This window comes from Semicossyphus pulcher, unplaced genomic scaffold, assembly GCF_022749685.1.
Source record: "Semicossyphus pulcher isolate SPU_LCO1_2020_fin unplaced genomic scaffold, fSemPul1.0.p SCAF_16, whole genome shotgun sequence".
In the NCBI taxonomy this organism is placed as follows: domain Eukaryota; kingdom Metazoa; phylum Chordata; class Actinopteri; order Labriformes; family Labridae; genus Semicossyphus; species Semicossyphus pulcher.
Window position 1 is genome coordinate 131,147 of NW_027211670.1, and position 23,525 is coordinate 154,671.

The 23,525-nt window shown below is 40.7% G+C and overlaps 1 protein-coding gene across 1 annotated transcript in view; it reads right to left on the reverse strand.

The window, feature by feature from the left end:
* The window catches only part of pemt (phosphatidylethanolamine N-methyltransferase), a 92,245-nt gene that overhangs the window by 51,747 nt on the left and 16,973 nt on the right, over nucleotides 1-23,525 (reverse strand). Inside the window, exons 3-4 of the mRNA XM_069664582.1 lie at nucleotides 19,168-19,283; nucleotides 3,502-3,647 (exon numbers count right to left, since the gene is read on the reverse strand). Of these exons, the coding sequence (XP_069520683.1) occupies nucleotides 3,502-3,647; nucleotides 19,168-19,283 (262 nt within the window). The remainder of the gene's footprint in view (nucleotides 1-3,501; nucleotides 3,648-19,167; nucleotides 19,284-23,525) is intronic.

Consider the following 23,525-nt stretch of genomic DNA (forward strand, 5'->3'; position numbering starts at 1 on the left):
GAATAAGACTCAGGCCAGCTTGAACGGTCTCGATTTTTGAGTCAAAATGAGCCGTCAGATCAACTTTGACTTGTTGAATGGCTTGGCAAATAGTTTGTAAGTTGACTTCGGCCATGACGCTGGACAAACAATTTACTACCCGAGAAAAATCACTCAAAAAAAGAGGTCTTCCACGGGAAAATAAAATTGAAGATAAATTGTATTGATGTAATTGATGTAATTATCTCAAACCTTGCGGTTGGGGCAATTAGAGCAGTTATAGCAGCTCAAAATAGAAAAGCAGTCTGTGGCCTGAGACAGACGCTCATGCAGCTGTGGCCATCTTGAAATGAAATGAGTAGGGTATAAACCTAATCTGGACAAAAGCGAACTGTTTCCTTTAAACTCAGAAGTTCGTAACTATCCATTACATACCTTGCCCTTTAAAATTTCTCTGCTTGGCTTCACGTATCTAGGAGTCTACTTTATTGATAAATTTGAGAATTTGTTCAAATGTAATTTCTTGCCACTACTGAACAAACTGCGCAAAGACTTTGAACACTGGTCATTATTACCCTTGTCATTATCTGCACGAGTTAACTCAGTTAAGATGAACACTCTACCAAAACTCTCATATCTCTTCCAATGTCTACTCATTTTTCTTACACAGTCTTTTTTTCCGTAAAATTGAATGAAATTGTTTGGTGTCAGAGTTCATTTGGAATGGAAAACCCCCCAGACTTGGTAGAACCTTGTTACAGAAACCAAAATCTTTGGGTGGCTTAGCTCTACCAAACTTTAAATTTGACTACTGGGCAGCTAACTTCAGGATTCAACACTGGGTCAGGTTTGATGACGCTCCCTCACCTCCAACATGGTTTGTTTTGGAAAATTCTTTCTCTAATCCAGCCTCACTATAGGCTATTATACATGCCCCTTTAAACTTCCCTCTTTCTCCCTACTCCAAAAATATAATTGTTAAATCAACCCTCAGGATCTGGAACCAGTTTTGACGACACTTCGGCTAACAGTCCCCTTCTCTACTGGCCCCCATTGTAGCCAATCCGGTGTTCCCTCCCTCTCTGATGGATAATGGTTTCCTCTCCTGGTCTACTTTGGGTATCAAATCATTTAAAGACTTATATATAGAGAACATATTGGCATCATTTGAACAACTATCTGAAAAATACTCACTTTCTAAATCGCACTTCTTTAGATACCTACAAATCCGTGGTTTTATCCATACTAATCCTAATCTTCCAGAAACCACCCCTATAGATTCACTCCTGAAACCCGCACCTTGCATAAAAGGTACTATATCTTTTTTGTGTAGTTTGATCTCCTCAATGCATTCCCCCTCTCTACAAAACACTAGGAAGAAATGGGAAAAGGACCTGGATGAAGTGATTACAGATGACCTATGGGAGGTGATTCTAAGTGAGGTCCACTCCTCTTCAATCTGCGCCAGACATGAGCTAATCCAATGTAAGATCATTCATCGTACACACCTTACAAAAGTTAGACAAGCCAGATTTTACGGAAATATTGATCCCACCTGTGACAGGTGTCATCAGTCCCCAGCTTCATGTATTCAAATGTTATGGTCCTTCCCTTCTCTTAACAATTTTTGGTCAGAAATTTTCAATACAATCTTTAAAAGTATTGAAGTCCATATCAGACCGACCGCTATAACAGCTTGCTTTGGTGTTCCTCCTACTAACCTGCAATTATCACGATATAAAGCAGATCTGGTGGCCTTTGTAACTCTTCTGGCAAGACGCCTGATTTTGCTGCACTGGAAATCACCCACTCCTCCTTCTCACTGTACGTGGATCAGGGATATTTAGTATTTTATTAAGATGGAAAAAATAAGATGTGTTACAAGAGGATCAACAAAAATATTTTACAAAACATGGGATCTCTTTTTTGACTATGTTAAGGGGCTGCATCTACTTGATGTCTCATAACGAATTATATTTTTTACTTATTTCTGTTGACTGGGATACTGTATATACTGTCTCTTCTTTTTAATTTATTTTACTTTGTATTATTTCCTTTTCATTTGAAAGGCAGCCAAGCTATATGTTATAGTTGTTGCCTTTGTTAAGGCTATACCTTACATTACATTTATATTCCTGTACAACTTACTACACTCTATTGTATGTCAAAATTTGAAATAAACAAAATTGTGAAGAAAAAAAATAAAAAATGTAGTATTCATAATTTATAAATTAAATCATTCCACCATGAAAAAAAACACCAACAAACATGTCAGTTTACTGTAAGTGCACACTGAATTTTATTTTTTTTGTCACTGCTTCACAGTGACGTCAGACAGCCCCAGGCATGCAGCAATCTAGCTGTTTAGGTCAGCAATTTGTAGAAGAGACAACAAACAAAATATAACATTATGGAAACAACGATGTGTCGTTCAAGGTGGAAACTACAGGATATTGTTTTCTTAAGCATGCTGTAAAGTGTATTACGCAGTATTTCAGCTGTTGGGTCAGAAAGTGCTGCAGCTAGCACAGACTTAGATCAAACTTCACTTTTCTGAAGATATCACAGTAGGTGCTAGTTTTTTTCCCCAGACTGTTTAAACAAAGAGTGTCCTGGTTACCTTATAGATTACACCGAGTTCTACTGAGTGATAATGGCCTTAGATAGCAGTGGCAAGCTGCGCTGAATGTCACAGCAACAGTAAGGCAGCTCCACGTCTGCACTGATCATCTTTCTGAAGAGGATTATGCAAAACCAACTCTGAGTAATCCAGTTAGACTCTTGCTTGCTCTTCATGATGGAGACTAGAGGATTTAATAAACCAGAGGACAGTACACACAAGGAAGTACTTTTATAGATGAGACTGGTCGACAGAGACAGGGGAAAACTGGTGAGTTGTTTTCTTCATGTATTTTTTTCGCGCTAGCTTTCCTGATGGTTGAGTACAGTAGTGCTCAGTAGCGGGAGATACCAGCAGTTCCAATGAAAGGTCTCGGTAGTCACCATAAGTAATAATATAACTATTACTAACAATATAATTAATGATCATTCGTTCTGGTAGATTCAAGAAGCTCCATGTAGTGAAGGAAATGGTAAATGAAAAAAATAAAATAGGTGCTGATTGGCCAAAAAATGAGTTCTGTGAATCTTCACTTGATTCCTTATCAACCAGATGTGTGTCTCAGTAAACTGAAATTGAATTTCAAGAACTGAATTTGAATTGTGAAAACTGAATGTGGAATTTGAAGTTTTAGAGAAACTGAATTCAATTAAAAAATATTCCACTCAGTTTTACTGGAGTTCAATTTCAAACAAATTAATTCCATTTCAAATTATGCTATTTCAGATTCAATTTTCCGATGCAATTATTTAAGCTTTACATTCAAGCTGAGCAATTCAAATTCAAATATAAATAATTCGAATTCAGTTTCTACTGATACATATTTTTGTCCATCGTGGAAAGTATACTTATTTTAAGTCCAAGATCAGTACTATATCCTACACACTGTGTCTAATACTTACCAAGGAAAGTTCCAGTGAATCCAAGAGCCAGGAAGCTGCTGACCACCAGCACAGTGCCCAGAACCAAGAGAGCTACACCAGCATAGAACATTTCAGTTCTCTCCATCATGTCCCACCTGGCCTGGGCCTTCATTGCCACAGCCACACTGCAAAAAAAAAAGAAAATAATCAAAACCAACATATAACCACTACACATGCTCTTGTGATTAGTAGTGCAAACTGCAAGGACCTACGTTTGTAGAAGACCTTACATTGGAAGTGATTACTCTGAAATCAAATGGTAACAACAAGGGCAGAGTCTTCTTTTAACAGAGGAGAGGGGAGAAAATTAAAAAGAATGAGAGGACAAAGTCAATTTAAGTTTGAGAAATTGAATTCCAACAGAGGAAGTTGTTAATTTACTTTTATTTGTCTTATAAACTGCTTTTACGTATACATTTCAAAATGGGTCAAAAGGATCATGTTGTTTTGCAACAGATAAAGTTCAAATTAATCTACCACGACTGAAATAGAGAAGCCTCTCTGAACTTAAAGGAAGAATATGCGACTTTTAGAAAAACAAGTAAGATAGATGGTGCAATTGAGCCACAGCATTTTAGACCAAAACAAACTTTCTCTTTGGCCAGACCTTCCCCCTAACACACCAAGTACAATATGCTTTAGGGGGGGGCTGAGAGTACAGTAATATTACATTTCTGCTGTGTGTTTCACGTTACAGTTGTAACTCTTGATTTTCCTTTCTTTTTTAGACTGTTTGCCTTCATCTGAGCGTTGAAATTTAATTTTTTTTTTGGATTTTGGACTTATTTTTGAAGTTGTATCTGTAGTCATCGATCTTTTCTTTGTTTATTCAGCCATAGTAGATTACTGTTTACTTGCAACACTTGCAGAGACCAGAAAAGCAGCCTCTTAGCTCTGATTAACCTCCCTGGTAAGCCAACCACTGCTGGGTGATGGAAAACGCGTCACTAGTTTGGTGCCGCTTGTGATTTTTTTCCACGAAAGTCGCACCAGACACCCAGTCTGTAATACTGCAGTGTTTCCACTACATACATTTTGTAGCAGCGGGCTGCCGCTCCAGAATATTTGCCGGTGCTGCTTCAGATTTATATAACGCCCTGAAGTTGCTATTAAATGACAAATGAACGGTCTTTTGCCCTCTCTCCTCATTGAGGAAGAGCACTGAAACAGTGACAGGAGTCACAGGACATCAATCACACGTGAAGTCGTGGCAACCAAATAAACAACAGCGGGACAAGTTTTTCTCCTCACACAGTGTTCTAACTGCAAAAGAGGGTCGGCTCCGCATCACTGACATTGGACGCTCTCTGTCCACACACAATCATACGTAGTTCTATTACGCAATGTAAACAATCCACGTGCCTATATCAGCTGTATCAAACTCTGCATGTCCCTACTCATAAAAATTCATTGATGGTTGCTGTTTCTAAACCTTATAAAAGGTGCAGATGTCATATGGTAACGATCGATCATTTTGATCGCTTAGTCATTAATGACGTCCCTCGTGCGCATGCGGCTCACATGCTGTGAGAACTGAATTGCGAGAGAAAATATTTAACTTCTGTGACATAATTTAACAAACTGCTGCTGAAAACAGTCAACACAGCAGACAGAGAGACAGACAGAAAGAGGGGCTAGAAGCTGTGCAGAGAGCAGAGGTGCAGGTGTGTTGGGGAGACTGAAGCAAAGCAAAGTGATCAGATTAAAGTAGATTGTAAATTAAAACTTAATAAGGTGAAGTACAGAGTACAATTAAAGTGTGCAAGTAAGAGATAACCATCTAGAAAGTGGGTAACCCAGACTGAGTAAGTCTACATGGGATGTGCTTCTCACAGAAATCATTGATAGATTCCATCAATTTTTTAATTACAAAGCCTGTAATTAATGAGATGAATTTTTATGTAAAGCACGTTGTAACTCTGTTTTGAAAGGTGCTATACAAATAAAGTTTATTATTATTATTATTAATATTTATTATGATTATACTATGATTATGAGCTTGCCAGCTAAAGTAATGTTGCTAATGCTAGCTAGCTAAAACCCAGAGTGAAATGTGCTTTAGGTAGCTAAAGTCAGTCCAAAACAATGTTTTTTTTTGTAAATAATACTAAGAACTTCTCCCACACGTCTATCTCCATCACAGCTGGGTGGAAATAATGTGTGCTTCCTCCAAGTATGGTTCAGGTATACGCACAGTTATCTCAAAATTGTGTAGCGTGGCATCAGGATAGGCCTGATCCAGGCCTGACCTGGTCATTAGACCCCACCAGGAAGAGAGCTAGACCACTAGCTCTGCTATTAATCAAGAGGACACTAATGGAATCAAAGGGGGGGTTTACAACCCTCTCCCCCATTTGTTTCCACATTCCACAGAGACAGGATGTACATTTTGGGACACACTCCAATGAAGTGAGTTGATTGTGGCTTTGTTTTAGATATTTGCATGTAGAATAATATGTGTATGATTATTAACCAAATGCTTCATTAAAGGACTGTGACACAGCAAGAGAGAACTTGCACCCCAACTCCTGAAAAGACACGCAGGAGTGTGTGAAGGTCTCTGCTGCCCAGCACTCCCCCCTCTCCATCACACAGAGAGGAGAAGGGAGGGGTGAAACAGAGCAGAACTCGGGACAGAGAAAATGTTGATTCATCACTGTGGCTCTTTGTCTGTAAACACACACATATATATATGTACACAAATATCCACACATATATCCACACACCATGATATGTTTATTGCTGAATTAACTATTATTTTCATGAACTGTTTATTTAATCTCATTCTGTGTATCATAACCCAGGGATGTTTGGAGTCTACACACACTAGAAATAGTTTATTTGATAAGAAAGTTTTAGACTAAGGAGTGGTCAACTTCGCGCCGTTTTGCTTGGACACTGCCCTCGGGAGAAGAGACCCTTTAAATACGACACCCCAAGATTTCGCTCTTACGCTCTTACTCTCTTGCCCTCCTGCTTCTTCCTCTTTTCCACCCTTTGTTTCCCTGCATCCTCTTCGACCCGGCAGCTGACGAGTTGCAGCGCCATACCCTGCCTCCGGTCGTTTAATCCTTTCTTTATCCTTTAAGTTTTCCCCCGCGAGAAGGCCCAGAGCCTGCGTGCGCCTTGCAGCCCAGACCTTGCGAGTAGACATTGCTCCAAGTAAACTTCAAGCTGTTCTAGCCCTGTGTTCCAAGAGCTGAAGACAACAGCTCTCTTTTTTGCTCCAATCCTTGCGCTCTGACAAGCCTCAAACCCAGAGCCCAGAAGATGCATTAAGCCTCCATCCAGTCACAACACGGAGTGACCTGCACATCGTCGTCTAGACAGACCGAACCGGCCGTGCGGCGCCGCTCCGAGGGATTACCTGGGTCTAAGCCCAGGGCACCTGAAGCTCCAGGCCATGCCGGTCCGACGGCCTCCACACGCCTCATCTACAGCGCGGTTGACCCTAACTTTGCTTGACTGTATATCGGAGTTGATGTGGTAGTATTTAGAGTATTAGGGGTTAGAGTAGAACTTAAGCACAGATACCTCCCAATATCTCAGGTGCTGCACCGTGCTCCCTTAACAAGTTTCAATTTCAGTCCATTTTTCCATCATATTCATCCTGTTATTAATCATTTTCACGCTCATCACCATATTAATTTATCTCATGTATATTTAGTAGTTTAGTTAATAAATTCTTCATTTATAAAGAACTGATTACATGTTTTGTATGTGTGAAGTATTAAGCCTCTGTACACCGCGAAACAAACTCAATTTTAGACTTGTAGCAACCTTCAGATTATGAGATTGAATTATAATAATTAGGTAACTAATTATACGTTTTCCCTGTTTTATCAAAATAGGGTGGTGCCCCGATAAATACCCACAATAGGTTAAATCTTTGATTAAAGTTAAACTTTAATTTCCAAAAGTCAAAATAGAGTGCAGGCATTCTACGACTAATTAATTATTAAATAATTAATCCACCAATTAACGCTACAATTGCTTGGTCAACTTATCCACTGGCTCAACGTTTCTCACTCTCCCCTAACCAAAGTTTCTCTCCTATAACCTTATTTATTGTGGATCTCTTCCCTATATTCTCCAGTTAGCTGTTGACAGGTAGCTAGCTGCTATTCATTTAGAACTTTTACTTGCTGAAAATGACAACTATAAAATAAAAAAAAGATGCAAAAATGTTTTCAGACCTCAAATAATGCAAAGAAAACAAGTTCATGTCTGTGAAGGTTCTCATTCATCCAGGGCATAGTAATTCTAAACTTAATCCAAAAGGCAAAGTCAAAGCAAGTTCATGTTCATTTTTGAGTTTGAGACAACTTTATTTATCCACCCAGAGGGCAATTTAGTTTCACAGCCTACCAAGTCACTTAAAATATAAAAACAAAAGAAACACAATCTCAGCAGCATTCAGAAATAAACAACAAAATGTTAGTGACAACTTAGACTGTATATATAGATGGATAACCCGTCTCCGTCTGCTCTTATTGTACGAAAGCGATGCCAAAATAGCCCCTGTGATAGGCGCTGTCATCTTGCGATTAGAGCCTGACCGATTTATCGGTCGACCGATTTTATCGGCCGATATTCGCAGATATATCGGTATCGGCGTATTTGTCCTCTAATATGCTCCGATATTTATTAATTAATTTTTTGCAGTGCTGTGGGTTAAAAGCCATTACACCTCCTAACAAGCAGATTCATCATTTTTGTTTTGACAGCATGAAAGCCAAGCTCTCAGTCTTTTCAACAAAATACAGCTGAAGTCAAGAAATGAAACAGCCACCTCACTCATGGTTACAGCTATAAACCAGCACAAAAAAGACAATTACCAACATATGCAGAACATGTGTTCTAAACAGACACATTAAAAACACTAAAAAAATATTTTTTTGCTTTTTGGAACATAAATAGCAAACTTAACAACTTAAACTACTCAGTCAGCACCAGCGCGTCAAAACTGAGCAGAGTAGCACACACAGCGAAGGGAAGCATTATCTTTCCCATACAGAACAAATCACAGTAATCAGCCAAAGAATGCTTGCTTTCAGAGCACCACTATGTCTACCCTCTGCGCATCTAAACTAGGGATAGACCGATTATCCGCCGGGCTGATTATCGGCGCCGATATTCCGCATTTTGACGCATGTCGGCATCGTCCTTTTTTTAAAATCAGACGGCCGATAAGAGATCAATTTAAAACTGGGTTATTTTGGCTCTGATGCAGCCGCGCCTCTCTGTCTGCAGTCGCTACTCTGTCTTCAGCATTGTCCCACCCACAGCAATGATTGGTAACTTGCAGAGCCATGGCACAGGTAACAGCCAATCAGCAGTGAAAGCTGTGCATGCAGAGTGCTCACACACACGGCGGAGAGGAGAAAAAGTTCATTTCTTTGCAAATTTTATTTAACTTTGTTTTATTTTCTTTATAAAACTTCAGGAAGTTATTCATGTATTTATTTAAATTTTCAGTTAACTTTATAAGAGATGCTGCTGACCCTGGGAACTCCCTGCGCTTTTTGTTTGTTTGTTTAATAAACATATGCTTAAAGGCATTTAAACAAAGTTAAGTGTTGGAGTTTGTATTATTCAAAAATTTTGACGCCAATATTTTCACTTTTACTGCAAATGAATATCGGCTCCAAATATCGGTTATTGGCCTCCTTGACTACTAATAATCGGTATCGGTATCAGCCCTGAAAAAACCATATCGGTCTATCTCTAATCTGCACTGCGCAGACGAGATCCCATGTGTACAGTCTGTTCTCTCAGTTTGCAGTTCGATAGTAACGAAGGCACAGGAGCTTTAAGCTTTATTGTCTGCTAGATTCACAGCAGTTATGCTCTAAACAACAAGCTTACACGTCTACACCTCCGTACAACCCCGCAGGAAGATACAGGGTTTTGTTTTAATAAGCAATCGTCGCGCTGCTGCCAGGTGTGTGCGTCTGTCTACTCCGCCCTCCGTCACACCTGCAGCTCCTGACAGCAGTGAGACACGCACGCAGACTGTTCTCATTCACAGAACAGCAAATGAAGACGTTTTGTGAAGTCCCTTTCACGTCTCATAAAGATGTTAAAGTTACGATGTTACAGTGTTACAGACAGACAGAGAGCAGAGCAGAGAGACAGCCATGTCACTGTGATGCTACGTTTTGATTGAGTCCCGACCTGCGGACTGTTGGCTGAGCTCCAGACCTCTGCCCCGCGACAGACTGTCCATAGATCGTCCAAAATGCCCCAAACAGAGCAGAATAATAAGAATAGAAACACAGACGAAGGGCAGATCCTCTGCAGATACAGACACCAGCTCACACTTCTCCTGGATTATAATGTTGATTAATAGGGAATATTTAATATGGAAAATCCTGAAGCCTTTTATTACTATCATTAACAGTATATGTCAAATGTGCTGGTCTGTGTTTAGTGACTTTTATCTTCAGCAGCACTGTGTGAAGGTGGGAAAAACAAGAAAATCCTTTTTGTTCCTACTTCCTACGTGTTTTTGCGTAATACTCACTTCTATTTCATTTGATATTTTATTTTAGTGCAATTTAAGTTGCTACAGAAACACTATTTTATTTGAATTTTTTATGTCATGCAAATGTGACAATAACTTTTCCGATTTGGAATTTTAATATTTTAATTTCAGGTACATTTTGAACATATGTGAATATATCGGCCGATATATCGATATCGGAATTATTTTACTCCCTAATATCGCAATCGGCATCGGCCCCAAAAATCCAATATCGGTCAGGCTCTACTTGCGATGTTGGCGTCATTTGGAGCCGGGCGGACCAGCCGTAGCCACTTCCGCTAACCAAAACACACACTTAACTTTCCGAAAAACAGCAAAGATCGTGTTGGCCGATTTAACAGCAGAACAGCTGTGTTGGTCTGAGGCAAATGTTCACAGGTATGGAAACTTCAATGACTGAAGTGATTGTTTTTGTTACATTTCCTCTCGCCGATCGTCCTACACTCTGCTAATCTGGAACTGATGGGCTGAAGGAGCAGTATTTGTCAACAGAGCTGTCAATCATCATTTTTACAGCATCAAACATTCCAAAAATCAATTACTGCTGTCAGCTGTAGCGTGGTATCAGGATAGGCCTGATCCAGGCCTGACCTGGTCCTGTGACCCCAGCAGGAAGAGAGCTAAGCCATTAGCTCTGTTCCGGGGACCAATAAGTTAAAGATTGTGTCCACAGGGGAAACTTTATAACTCTTCGTCCGCAGGACCAACATTCCACAGACACCAGATAAAGGACGTCACCTGATAAACCATGGGATTACAGTCGGTTAATGTTTGTCTTAGTTGATTAGCTGTGGGGAAATAAGGAACCACATGTTTTGATCCAGGGACGGTGGATCAACAGAAACAACTCACACTCCAGAGCCCTGGGGAGAAGAAAGAGTTTTGGAGCATCCATTTGTTCCCCCCCCCCCCTAACACCCCTCTCTCTGCCGGACCTGCAGACAGGCAGGGGAAGGGGGGGTGAGACTGAGACAAAGGGATGTTGATTCAGTCAGGATATCTATTAATGAATTTAGCAAAGTTGTGTGTCTGTGAATACATATATGCCCTACAAGTATATATATATATATATATATATATATAGAGAGAGAGAGAGAGATCCAGGTGTCACATTCACACGGAAATGCATAAAGACTGTGGAAGGTTGCTATGTGTTGATCTGGACATTCATCACTAACTTACTTTTATCCTCAGGAATCTGCCATGTAACCTCATTCTGTGTATTTTCATCCTGTGGTGTTTGGAGTCTATGTGCAGCTGAGAATCCAGAGGTATTACATGTTGGGAGGTTAGATGGATAAGGATAACTACTTTGGGGTAAAAATAAGTTTAATAAGTAGAGAAAGTCTCGGATATGAGGATTGGTCAAACTCGCGCCACTGCCCGGACGCCCCCCCGGGGAGGGGAGACCCTTTAAATGAGAGGTGACAACTTCTCTCGTTCTCTTGTTTCTTCCCTCCTTGTGCTACACCCTGCGTCCCGGCTGCTGACGAGCGCCTCCGCCTCCCCCTTCCTCCGTAACTTCTTCCCTTTCCCCTTTTTTAAGTTTTGCCCGCGAGTAGGCCCAGAACCTGCGTGCACTCTGCCATGCTGAAGACCTCGCGTGTCCATATTGCTCCAGCATTAGATCTGACTGCTCAAAATACAGACTCTAGCTCTCCTGGTGCTCAAGCCCCGGTACTCGGACAGAATCTCAGTCCCGAACCCAGAAGACGCATTCAGCCTCTATCCGGCTCAGGCCGCAACGTGGGACTGACCAGCACGTCATCATCCAGCGAGAACGAACCGGCCGTGCGGCGCCGCTCCGAGGGAACCCGGGTACAAGCCCTGGCATCAGAAGCTCCGAACCACTCCAACCTGACGCTCTCCACACGCCTCATCAGCAACGCGGTTGACCCTCCTCACCCTCCGAGTAGGTCTAAACTTTGGTTTTACTGTATATTGGGGTTGATGCTTTAGTCACAGATTTGTTAGGAAGGTTAGGATAAGGTTTTGGGCAATATACGTCCTAATATCTCAGCTGCTACACTTCACTCCTTTGAACAGGTTTCAATCCATCTTTCATCATATTCATCCTGTTATAATCATTTCACGTTCATCACCATATTTAGTTATCTCATGTATGTTTAGTAGTATTAGTCAATAAATTCTTCATTTATAAAGTACTGATTCAAGTGTCTTTGTGTGTGTGAAGTACTAAGCCTCTGTACACCGCGAAACGAACTCAATTCTAAACTGTAGCAACCTTCAGATTATGAGACTGAATTAAACAATTAGGTAACTAATTATATGTTTTCCCTGTTTTCTCAAAATTGGGTGGTGCCCCGTTAAATACCTATGATAGGTTAAGTCTTTTAATTAACTTTAAAGTTAACTTCTCATCAATATAGAGTGCAGGCATTCTATGACGAGTTTAATTAATTATTAAATAATTAATCGACCGATTTACGCTACACAGCATTTAGCAGACTAATAGCAGAAGGAATACAAGAGTTGGAATATCTGTTTGCTGTCTTAGGTTGGACAAGATAGCACCGCCCTAAGGGCATTAAAGAGAATTCAAGAGAGAGAATATGGTTAGATTGACTTATGATGCTTTTGGCTTTCTTGACCACACGTTTCTTTCAGAGGGAGCTCAAGTCACTTAGCTGGACACCAGCAATCCTGGAGCAGACTGTAGTTAAGACTGTTCTTGTCCTTCACAAACAACCCACTAAACCAGCAAGTAAAAGTGTTAAAAGACTTTCAATAGAGAATAATACAAGCTACAAAAAATTTTCACAGAGAGACTAAAAGTTCTGCCTCTGAATCAAATGTTGTGTCTTTGTTGTCCATGTTTAACAACTGACTGGGTTTTCACCAAACTTCAGTTGAGAGTCAAACACTGTTCCTAGATACTTGTATGTATCTACTATTTTGACATCTTCTCCATAGTATAACACAGTAAACAGTCTGTAGTGGAGCCTTAGGTTACAGCATGTCCACAGTTGATGGAGTTAATGTTTCCATTTATTATTATAAATGGTTGCCAAATCCTGAAAAAATATCATTTTTTTTAGGTCATACAGTTAGACATCTCTGATATGTCATGGGTTGTTACATGCACTCCTAGTAGCCTATAGCTGTATGTAGATGTAGATGAAAGGATATCCAGTGACACACAACAACAAAAGAACAGCAAAACTCTTTGGCATGGCTTTTTACAGCAGACTTGCTCATGTTGCCTACATTAGTTGTTTTCTTGCATGTCATGGAGTAGGGATAGGGTCAAATATTCGAGCTCTCAAGTACTCGTTAACGTCATTATTCGAGTAACGTTACACTACTTGCACACATGCGCAAGCGTTGTATTCAGCTGAAGTAGCTTAACTTAGTTACATTCACCATGTCAGCCGTGACCAGGAAAAGTGATCTGGAAGTACTTTGACAAAAAAGACGAAGATAACGTGCTGTATAAGATATGTAGTGTTAAACTTGTATATCATAGAAATACTAGTTCAATGCTTAACCACATGCACTTAAAGCACAAAGAGAAGCCAGCGGAGACATGCAACAGGCTTGCATCACATAATTTGCACACGTCATTGTGATGATACCGGAGAAGATTAGCTTGCTAATAACGAAAATGGTGACTGGAGATATGCTCCCAATAAGTTTTGTAGAAGGAGAGCTGATGGCGTTTGTTGAGCCGGGGTACAAGCCACAATCACGCAGGACAACAGGTACGAGCGTGGAAAAAATGTTCTGTTTTGTTCTGTGTTAAGCAACACAGAACAGAAGTCCATAGAGTCTGCTGTGATGTTTGACAACAGAATACAACTACATTAATTGAAGGGCCTGTTAAGGTTGTTCAATAAATGCATTTGAAATTGATCTTGCTTTGCATTGTTGGCTATTTTATTTACATTAATGTAAAAGTGTTAGATAGTAATATTCTCTTACAGGTAGAGGTCGACTGATTGATCGTTTTGGCCGATTAATCGGCCCCGATAGGACTTAAAACTGTCCTCATCGGTGGATCTGGGCTCCGATAGTGGCCGATGGCTGTGCAGCCTCAGGTAGGGATGTACATCGCGTGCATTCGCCTTTTTAATGGAGTCTCCATACGTGACATACAGGTGCCTGGGATACTTAATGAAAGTACACTTTATAACACAGCTTTATTCACAAATTATGATCATGATAAGGTTGTTGTTTATAGTATTGCATTATTAATGAATTAGACTGTCGTTAACTTTCACTGCTTTTCTGCCGATCTCATGCTGCTGTCTCTGTTTAGCTAGCAGGCTCGCTATAATTTGGCTTATTTGGCGAAGGTCTGGAACATCATAATGTCTGACCTGCGTTATGATTCAGTACCATACATTTATACATTTTAAATGTTTGTCAAATCAAATAAAGAAAATACAATTAGGATTAGAGATGGACCGATATGGTTTTTTCAGGGCCGATACCGATTATTAGTAGTCAAGGAGGCCGATAACCGATATTTGGAGCCAATATTCATTTGCAGTAAAAGTGAAAATATTGGCATCAAAATTTTGAATAATACAAACTCCAACACTTAACTTTGTTTAAATGCCTTTAAGCATATGTTTATTAAACAAACAAATAAAAAGCGCAGGGAGTTCCCAGGGTCAGCAGCTTCTCTTATAAAGTTAACTGAAAATGTAAATAAATAAATAAATAACTTCCTGAAGTTTTATAAAGTAAATAAAACAAAGTTAAATAAAATTTGCAAAGAAATGAACTTTTTCTCCTCTCTGATCGGCCCGGCCGATAATTGGTCTATCCCTAATTAGGATAAATAGTTTTGACAACAACGCTAATAACTTGTACACAGAGCTCTCATAATTTAACAATAATAATAATGAATACTTCAATATTGGTAAGGAAATATAGTATGTATGTTGGGGGGTCTCCCCCAGGAAATTTTGAGTGTCAAAACCTTTATTTCCTGTATTTTTGGTTTATTTTATGCCCCAGTTTGTGATGGAAGTGTCTTTATTTGTAAATGAAAACAAATAATATAATATCTGGTACTACTGGTAGTATAATGTTGTCCTTGCAGAAATCAAATGAAAGAGAGAGACAGCTTTACCTCTTCACTTAAGCTGCTGTCTCTCTGCCTCCCGACAGAATTATAAAAAAATGACCATAATAGGGGGATTCACTTTATATTTTATTGCCAAAGTTTGCCAGATTTTATTATATGTTTTGCCGAAATGCCGTTGCATTAGACTTTTTCTCATGGTGAGTCATAGTGAGTTTGAACGGGCAATGACTATGAAATAAATAACATTTAAATGCACTGTACACTGACGGACTGCTGGAGAGAGCGAGAACGAGGGGGAGAGAGAGAGGGCACATGCCGGTACATATAAGAGCAGAACTGCGGAAATAAGAGGAAAACTAGTCATGATGATGAAGCCTGATGTAGCTCTGTGTAACTCTCAGGTTTATCAATCAAGTGTTTGAACTAAACTGCAGCCTGGAGTCTCTGTTAACAGAGACAAACGGAGTGACAGTGTCAGACAATGTCCGCGTTTAATAATCACCACAGTCACGGAACATATACGAGTCTGTCCAGTCTTAAAAGCTCAGTTTTCTCTACTGCTCTCATTTTAGAGCACGCCATGTCTACTTTTCCCTAACTCACTTATTTTCTCCCACTGTGTCTCTGTAATTCTCTTGTTGGCTGGCTCTTCAGTCTGTATCTTTATTCTCACACACCCACTGGGTCAGTCGCGATCTGAGTGACAGATTTGATTGGCTGAGTAGCGTCACGTGTGATGATTTACAACGCATTCACTGGTCTGCGAGTTGGACCCCCAAATCACTAACGCAACAATAACCACTCTCCGTGATACAAGACAGGCGGACAGGGAGGAAAATGAATCGTTTAACCATGACTTAAATTACTCACCAATTTGGCAGTCTCTCTTCTAAATAATCCAATCACGTAACTTCAACTGCCCATTCATGACATGAAATCACACTTTTTATGATCCTCCTCTCTCCGGTAATGTGCACAAACACTAATAGTTTGTAAGAGTGGTATTTAAAAATGTAACTGGATGGCAGCATCTGGCCTGATATACGCCATCGACATGTATACAAATTCAACATATTTCCAACGATGTAATCCAGCTGATCACACTTCAGGATACTCTCCTTACTCATTATCAAAGTCCAAGTGGCAAAAAACAGGTTTATTCAAAAACGGCATTTGCATAAGGCTGCTGTAGGAGTAAAGCACGTCACGGCGTCAACACAAATTGAATAACAATGTGTTGGTAAAGTTTAATGAAAAGAGCGAGAGACTGACGCAGGGGTGATACATTCACTTTTTAAATAAGATTCTTACTTAGTAACTGAGTAACAAAGTAACTTCTTTGACGCTACTTGAGTTGTGTCTACTGAATTATATGGTGTTTTTGTTTTTTTCTCCCAAATATATGCCAGACAGCTTCCGTGTTGATTATAACCATTCATTTAAAACTTTAGTAAAACTTACTACTTACTACTTTATCAGAAAGGTTTTATTAAACCAACAACTTGAAGAAAACATCTGCAGTAACATTTCAATATAAAAATTATGAATAAAGTGCAACTTAAATCATTCATGTAGATTTAAATTAATATTAAATATATTAAAGTAAATAATAAAGTTATATATATATATATATACATTTTTATATATATATATATATAAATATATATATATATATGTATGTATATATATATACACTGCTCAAAAAAATAAAGGGAACACGTAATCATTACAATGTAATTCCAATTCAATCACACTTCTGGGATATCAACCTGTCAAGTTAGGAAGCAACACTGATTGTGAATCAATTTCACCTGCAAATGGAACATACAACAGGTGGAAATGAGAGGCAATTAGCAAGACAACCCCTATAAAGGAATGGTTCTGCAGGTGGTGGGAACAGATCATTTCCCTGTCCTCATCCTTTCTGGCTGATTTTTGGTCACTTTTGCATTTTGCCAGTGCCCTCACCTACCACTCATGCTAGCAGGTAGCATGAGGCGGTGTCTGCAACCCACAGAAGTTGCTCAGCTAGTGCAGCTCATCCAGGATGGCACATCAATGCGCGCTGTGGCAAGAAGGTTTGCTGTGTCTCCCAGCACAGTGTCAAAAGCATAGAGGATATACCAAGAGAAAGGCCAGTACATCAGGAGACGTGGAGGGGGCCGTAGGAAGACAACAATCCAGCAGCAGGACCGCTATCTGCTCCTTTGTGCAAGGAAGAACAGGAGGAGCACTGCCAGAGCCCTACAAAATAACCTCCAGCAGGCCACTAATGTGCATGTTTCTGCTCAAACTGTCAGAAACAGACTCCATGAGGATGGTATGAGGGCCCGACGTCCTCTAATGGGACCTGTGCTGACAGCCCAACACTGTGCAGCCAGATTGGCATTTGCCAGAGAACACCAGGATTGGCAGATTCGCCATTGGCGCCCTGTGCTCTCTACGGATGAGAGCAGGTTCACACTGAGAACATGTGACAGACGTGACAGAGTCTGGGAACGCCGTGGAAAACGTTCTGCTGCCTGCAACATCCTCCAGCATGACCGGTTTGGTGGTGGGTCAGTGATGGTCTGGGGACCCATTTCCTTGGAGGACCGCACAGACCTCCATGTGCTAGCCAATGGTACCCTGACTGCCATTAGATACCGGGATGAGATCCTCAGACCCATTGTCAGACCATATGCTGGTGCAGTGGGCCCTGGGTTCCTTCTGATGCATGACAATGCTCGGCCTCATGTGGCTGGAGTGTGTCAGCAGTTGACGAGGGCATTGATGCTATGGACTGGCCTGCCCGTTCCCCAGACCTGAATCCAATCGAGCACCTCTGGGACATCATGTCTCGTTCCATCCACCGACGCCACGTCACACCACAGACTGTCCAGGAGCTGACTGATGCCCTGATCCAGGTCTGGGAGGAGATCCCTCAGGAGAACATCCGTCGTCTCATCAGGAGCATGCCCAGACGTTGTAGGGAGGCCACACACACTACTGAGCCTCATTTTGAATTGTCTTGAGGAATTTCCACAGAAGTTGGATCAGCCTGTGATCAGATTTCCACTTTTATTTTGAGTATGATTCTGAATCCAGACCTCCATGGGTTAATAATTTTGATTTCCTTTGATCATTCTTCACACATTCCACTGTGTAATGAATAAAGATTTTCAACTGGAATATTTCATTCATCAAGATCTAGGATGTGTTGTTTAAGTGTTCCCTTTATTTTTTTGAGCAGTGTATATATATATATATATATATACATATATATTTATTTTTATTTTTTTTCTATTTGATTTTTTAGGTAAAAGCTAGATTGAATTGATTGACATGTTTCTTGATTCTTACATTAGATGGCAGCTGGAGGAAACAGTCCCTGTATGGAACTATTTTGCTGAGATAGCCCCAGGAAAGACACAATGTGGGCACAACAATTTGAGTTTGATGTTCATTTCCAGATTATATTTTCTTTACTACTTAGTTTATTTTTATAGGTATTCATTACTCTTTGAGATTCATGTTCTGCTCCAGATTTATGTTTTTATTTTGTTATTTAGTTGACACAGACTTTAAGTTCAACAGTTATGTGTAAGGACGTGTAATAAAAATAAAGATTGTTCATTTACATCAGTTTCATTTTTTGTTTTCGTGGGGTAGGGAGTTAACGGCCAATTAATGTGCTATTGGCTTTTTCCTGCTACAAACTATCGTTATTATATCGACCTTTAAAAATCCACTATCGGTCGACCTCTAGAACACACAGTGGTAAGTGTCCAAATTTAACATAGACAGGCTGCAATATTCACACAATTTACACCACAAATGGAAGTTGTAAAAACTGCTTTGCATATATTCTGCATGCACCACCAGTTCCCTCCTATTTATTTAGAATAATACAAGTGTTTTGGATAATGTTTGGATCTTTTGATGCTGATCAAGACTTACTCATGCAGCTAAAAATTTAATTGATCACAACCGAGTTAGGAGGTTAATGATGAGGATCAAAATTGCTAGAAAATGAGTTGAATAAGTTAAGTATGTACTTCACCTGTGGCTGCGATACATGTTGAGCAGAATGATGACAAAACCCAGACAGTAACAGGCCAGGTAGGGGCTACCAAAGAGCCGGGAGAGTCTATGTGTATGATGCTCCCATCTCCCCACCTGACAAGTAACAGAGAAAAGAAGCAGTGAACTTGAGATCATGGTGTTTTCCATTAAATATCCCACTGAGTAGTTATTCAAAATGGGGCATGGAACGGGAGGGAAGACTTCTTAACAAACTGGAACTGTCTGGAAAAAATAGCTGGGGGAAAAAACTGCATAAACAAGAAGTATGGTAGTTGCTGGTAGATACTAGGCAAAAAAAATAATGATTTAGTATTGAGTGGCTGGTAAATTTCAACATTTATCCGTTATGCAAATTTTTTTATTTCCATCTCAAAGACAAATCTGTTTTCAGTTATTTCTTGTTGTTTCTTCCCCCGTGAGAGCAACAACCTGAAAACATGAAACATTGTCACCTTTTTAAGTAATAGACTGGCCTGAAAAAAAGTGTGGTCTGTGTCAGCCCAAGCCAAATTGAGTTGCCCCAGGTTGTAGTAGTTAGCACTGTTGCCCCACAGCTATCAGGACTTGCCTGCTGGTTGGTGCTTTTTTCGTGTGTAGTTTGCATGTTCTCTGCTTGCTTAAGTAGGTTTTCTTCTGGTACTCCAGCTTAGTCCAAAAGGTAAAAACTGTTATTTTCCTGTGGTTGTGCATGTGAATGGTTGTCTGTCTCTATGTGCAAGCCTTGTGATTGACTGGCAACCTGTCCTTTCGTGTTCCACTTTTCCCAATGTCAGCTGGGATTTGGCTTCAGGCCCCTATAACCCTGTAGGAATGAGTAGCATATATTTTTCATTTTAATTGTATAGGAACTATACAAAGATGGATGGCAGCTGGGGCAAGGACTGTATGCTGCTTTCCCGATAATAAACCCTGGATTACCAGTGACATTAAGAAACTCCTCAACCAGAAAAAGAAGGCCTTCAGGGAGACAGGGAGAAGCACAAGCAAGTGCAACATGAGCTAAAGAGGATTTTGAAGCAGGCCAAGGACGTCTACAAAAGGAAAGTGGTGAGTAAGCGACAGCACAACAAAATCAGGGAGGTGTGGAGGGGTATGAGGACTTCCATAGGCTATAAGCAGAGGAGCAGCCAGGCATTAGTGGGCAATGTGGACAGGGCCAATGACTTCAGCCAGTGTCTACCCTGCACCTACCGGTACACCCTAACCTATCCACTCTTCCACCAACTCAGCGGCACTCAGAGCCACGTAATGACATCACTCTATACGTGACCGCTTTTCCCAGCAGCAACTTTCCCTCACAATAACAACAATGGCTGACTACATGGCATGTTTGGCGTTGTTGCTCCTCTTTTCGAAATCACATTAGATCCCAAAGACAACTTGTCCAACACATTTGTGCTACTCGTCATGCTTTCCAACGGATGGTGACTTCTTATGAGAAAAAAGGTAATAATCCACCCATTTTTATTCTTAATAAGACTGAATGTAAACTGGTGTCTATTACATAAATCAGTAATCTTTTTACTACATTTTCCAGGGAGTGTACACAACGACAGAGTTCTTAAACACTCTTATCTGGATGCCCTCAGCAACGGGGATTTGTGGGGGCAAAACAATAAGACCATCTCCGGCTGTAATGTTGGACATTACCTGATCGGTTACCCAACGCAGTGCTTGCCTAGAAGTCAAATGTTAAGTGACATTACTTTATGGGCCAGTGGCAAAATGTAGCACATCAGTAGCATGCTAAAGCTAGCTAGCTAGCTAGCTGTTGGTGAGCTGACATTACCCAAATATAACTACAGGGTCTGATGTAACATCTATTTGAAAATGAGTAGCATGTCAAACACAACCTAGTAATGCATGTCTGGTAACAAGGCAAACAAAAACACAACTTAACATTATCAGTAGAGCTCTGAAAATGTAATGAGTCATCCACCATCCACTCACACCATCACCGACTTTAAACCCCCCGTGAGTCAGCACAGCAGTCTGTCACCGAGCACCAAACTGCAAGGAGGCAGCTTGTCTCCTCAGCCAACCACTGCTTCGCCTTTGGACCCATAACCTTCCTTGTTTTGTGCAGCTGAATGTAGAAAAACGGACACTCTCGCTTGGTTTGTCTTTTTGGTCAAGGCAACCTCGCCACTCGCCCCTGACGTAAGCGGTTCGCGGTTCTAGACCAGCAAAGAGTTGGGGCCACTCTGGAACTAGTTTTCTTGGCCGAGAGCTGGTTCATTTTAAGTCAAAACACAAAAAACTGCCTTGGTGGAAAAGGGGTAACAGCAGATGAGGTGAGAATGGAGCTCAAAAGAAAGGTCCAAGAAAGGCACCTGGCCTGGATGGTGTGTGTCTGAAACCGCTGAAGGACTGTGCAGCCCAACTGGCTGAGCCTCTACACAGGATGTTCAAACTGAGCCTGCAGACAGGGAGGGTCCCGGTTCTGTGGAAAACACTTCCAAGACCAATGAGAAGGTTGTGGACTTTCACAGGTCTAACACTTCACCCAGTCAACATCCGAAGGAAGGGCAACAAGGTGGTGCAATCCTACAAATATCTAGGGGTGCACCTGGACAACAAACTGGATTGGTCCCTGAATACAGATGCCCTCTACAAAAAGGGACAGAGCCAGCTATTTTTCCAGAGTCATAGTGCCACCTAGTGGAAAGATATACATAGTTTAATCTGCTCCAGATTGAACAGGTATGATGACAGTCTCGGCCTGAACAGATCTACACATGTATTGAGGTTATGCACGACCTACTGATGTGCAGCCTGTGGCATTAGCACATCATTACACTCATGCACACCCTGCTGCTGCAACGTACCCCACGGACGCGACACATCCCAGCCTGCACAAAGTTGTGAGGGCCAGTTCATCACCACTTGCAGCTTTAATTATTATAATTATTATTATGGGGGCTTTAATATGCCCCAAAACTCACCAAACTTTGCAAGTGCATCAGAAGTGAGGGCTATTTTTTGTATGATAGTGCTCTGTTGCATTGGTGTGGCAAAAAGTCAAAAGTGCCCCCTTGAAATATTCAAAAATTCTGCCCCTGGGGTAGGCTTACCTACAAGCATGAAAATTGTATCATGTCAGGACCTCCAAAAAAGCTAACGTCATGGTGAAAATCCAACAAGATGTCAGCCATTTTGAATAGATTTTGAGATTAAGGCGCATTTTTGGCTATTTACATGGTCCATACTTTAACCAACTCATCCTACGGACATCCAATCCTCTTCAAATTTGATCAATGTAGTGAGGAGACATGGAAAATAAAAATGAAAGAAAAAATGAGAAATTTATTTGAACACTCATATACAATCTAAAATTTTCTGTAAAGTATGTATGGTACGAGTCCCATACACAACTACATTTAAATATTTGCTTAAGGCATAGCATCCCTTACTGGAAACAGGAAATGTTTCACTACAAGCCCCTCGCCCAGGGCAATAAAGGATATCACCTCAAATTTTGGTCAGTAAAGCCTTAAGACCTTGATTAATGTTTTTTAGAATATTCTGAGGGTTTTTTGTAATAGTGACAGCGCCACCTACTAACAACAGAAAGTTACTGCTGCTATATTATCAGTTACAATACCTACAAAGTTGGCCTTATTCCCCTAAAATTAGGCCTGCAACATACTAAGACCTTCGCCATGCTCTGTTCTCAACCATTTAAGTCTATGTCTCACACGGTTTCCATGGCGACACATTGTTCACCTTGTAACAGGACGTTGTTTTTCAGGGACTTAAAATACTTGTACAGCCACAAAATTTAGTAGATATGACCCAAATGGGAACTTTATAAGTTTGTTAGTGGTTTTTTGAGTGACCATGGTGAAACAGCTCAGTCGTGCACCCTAGAATTTTTCAGCTCATTCAACCCAGATGTATGAAATTTTATTTATATATCAGAAGCCAAGAAAATATAATACCAATATAAATACCAATTTTTGCTGAAGCAAAAACCCGGGTGTGGAGGAGTTTGGGGAGGCTATGGAGAATGACTTTTGGTTGGCCTCAAAGAAGTTCTGGCAAACCGTTAGATGGGGAAGCAGGGATTGGCTCAAGCTGTTTTCAGCAGGGGTGGAGAACTGCTGACCCGGACTGGGGATATCGTCGGGTGGTGGAAGGAACACTTTGAGGAACTCCTGAACCCAGCAAAAACGTCCTCTGATGAGGAGGCAGAGTCTGAAGGTCCAGAGGAAGCCTTACCTATATCAGTGGTGGAGGTCGCTGAGATAGTCAAGAAGCTTGTTAGTGGAAAGGCGCCAGGTGTAGATGAGATTCGCTCTGAGATGCTAAAGGCTCTGGACATTGTTGGGCTGT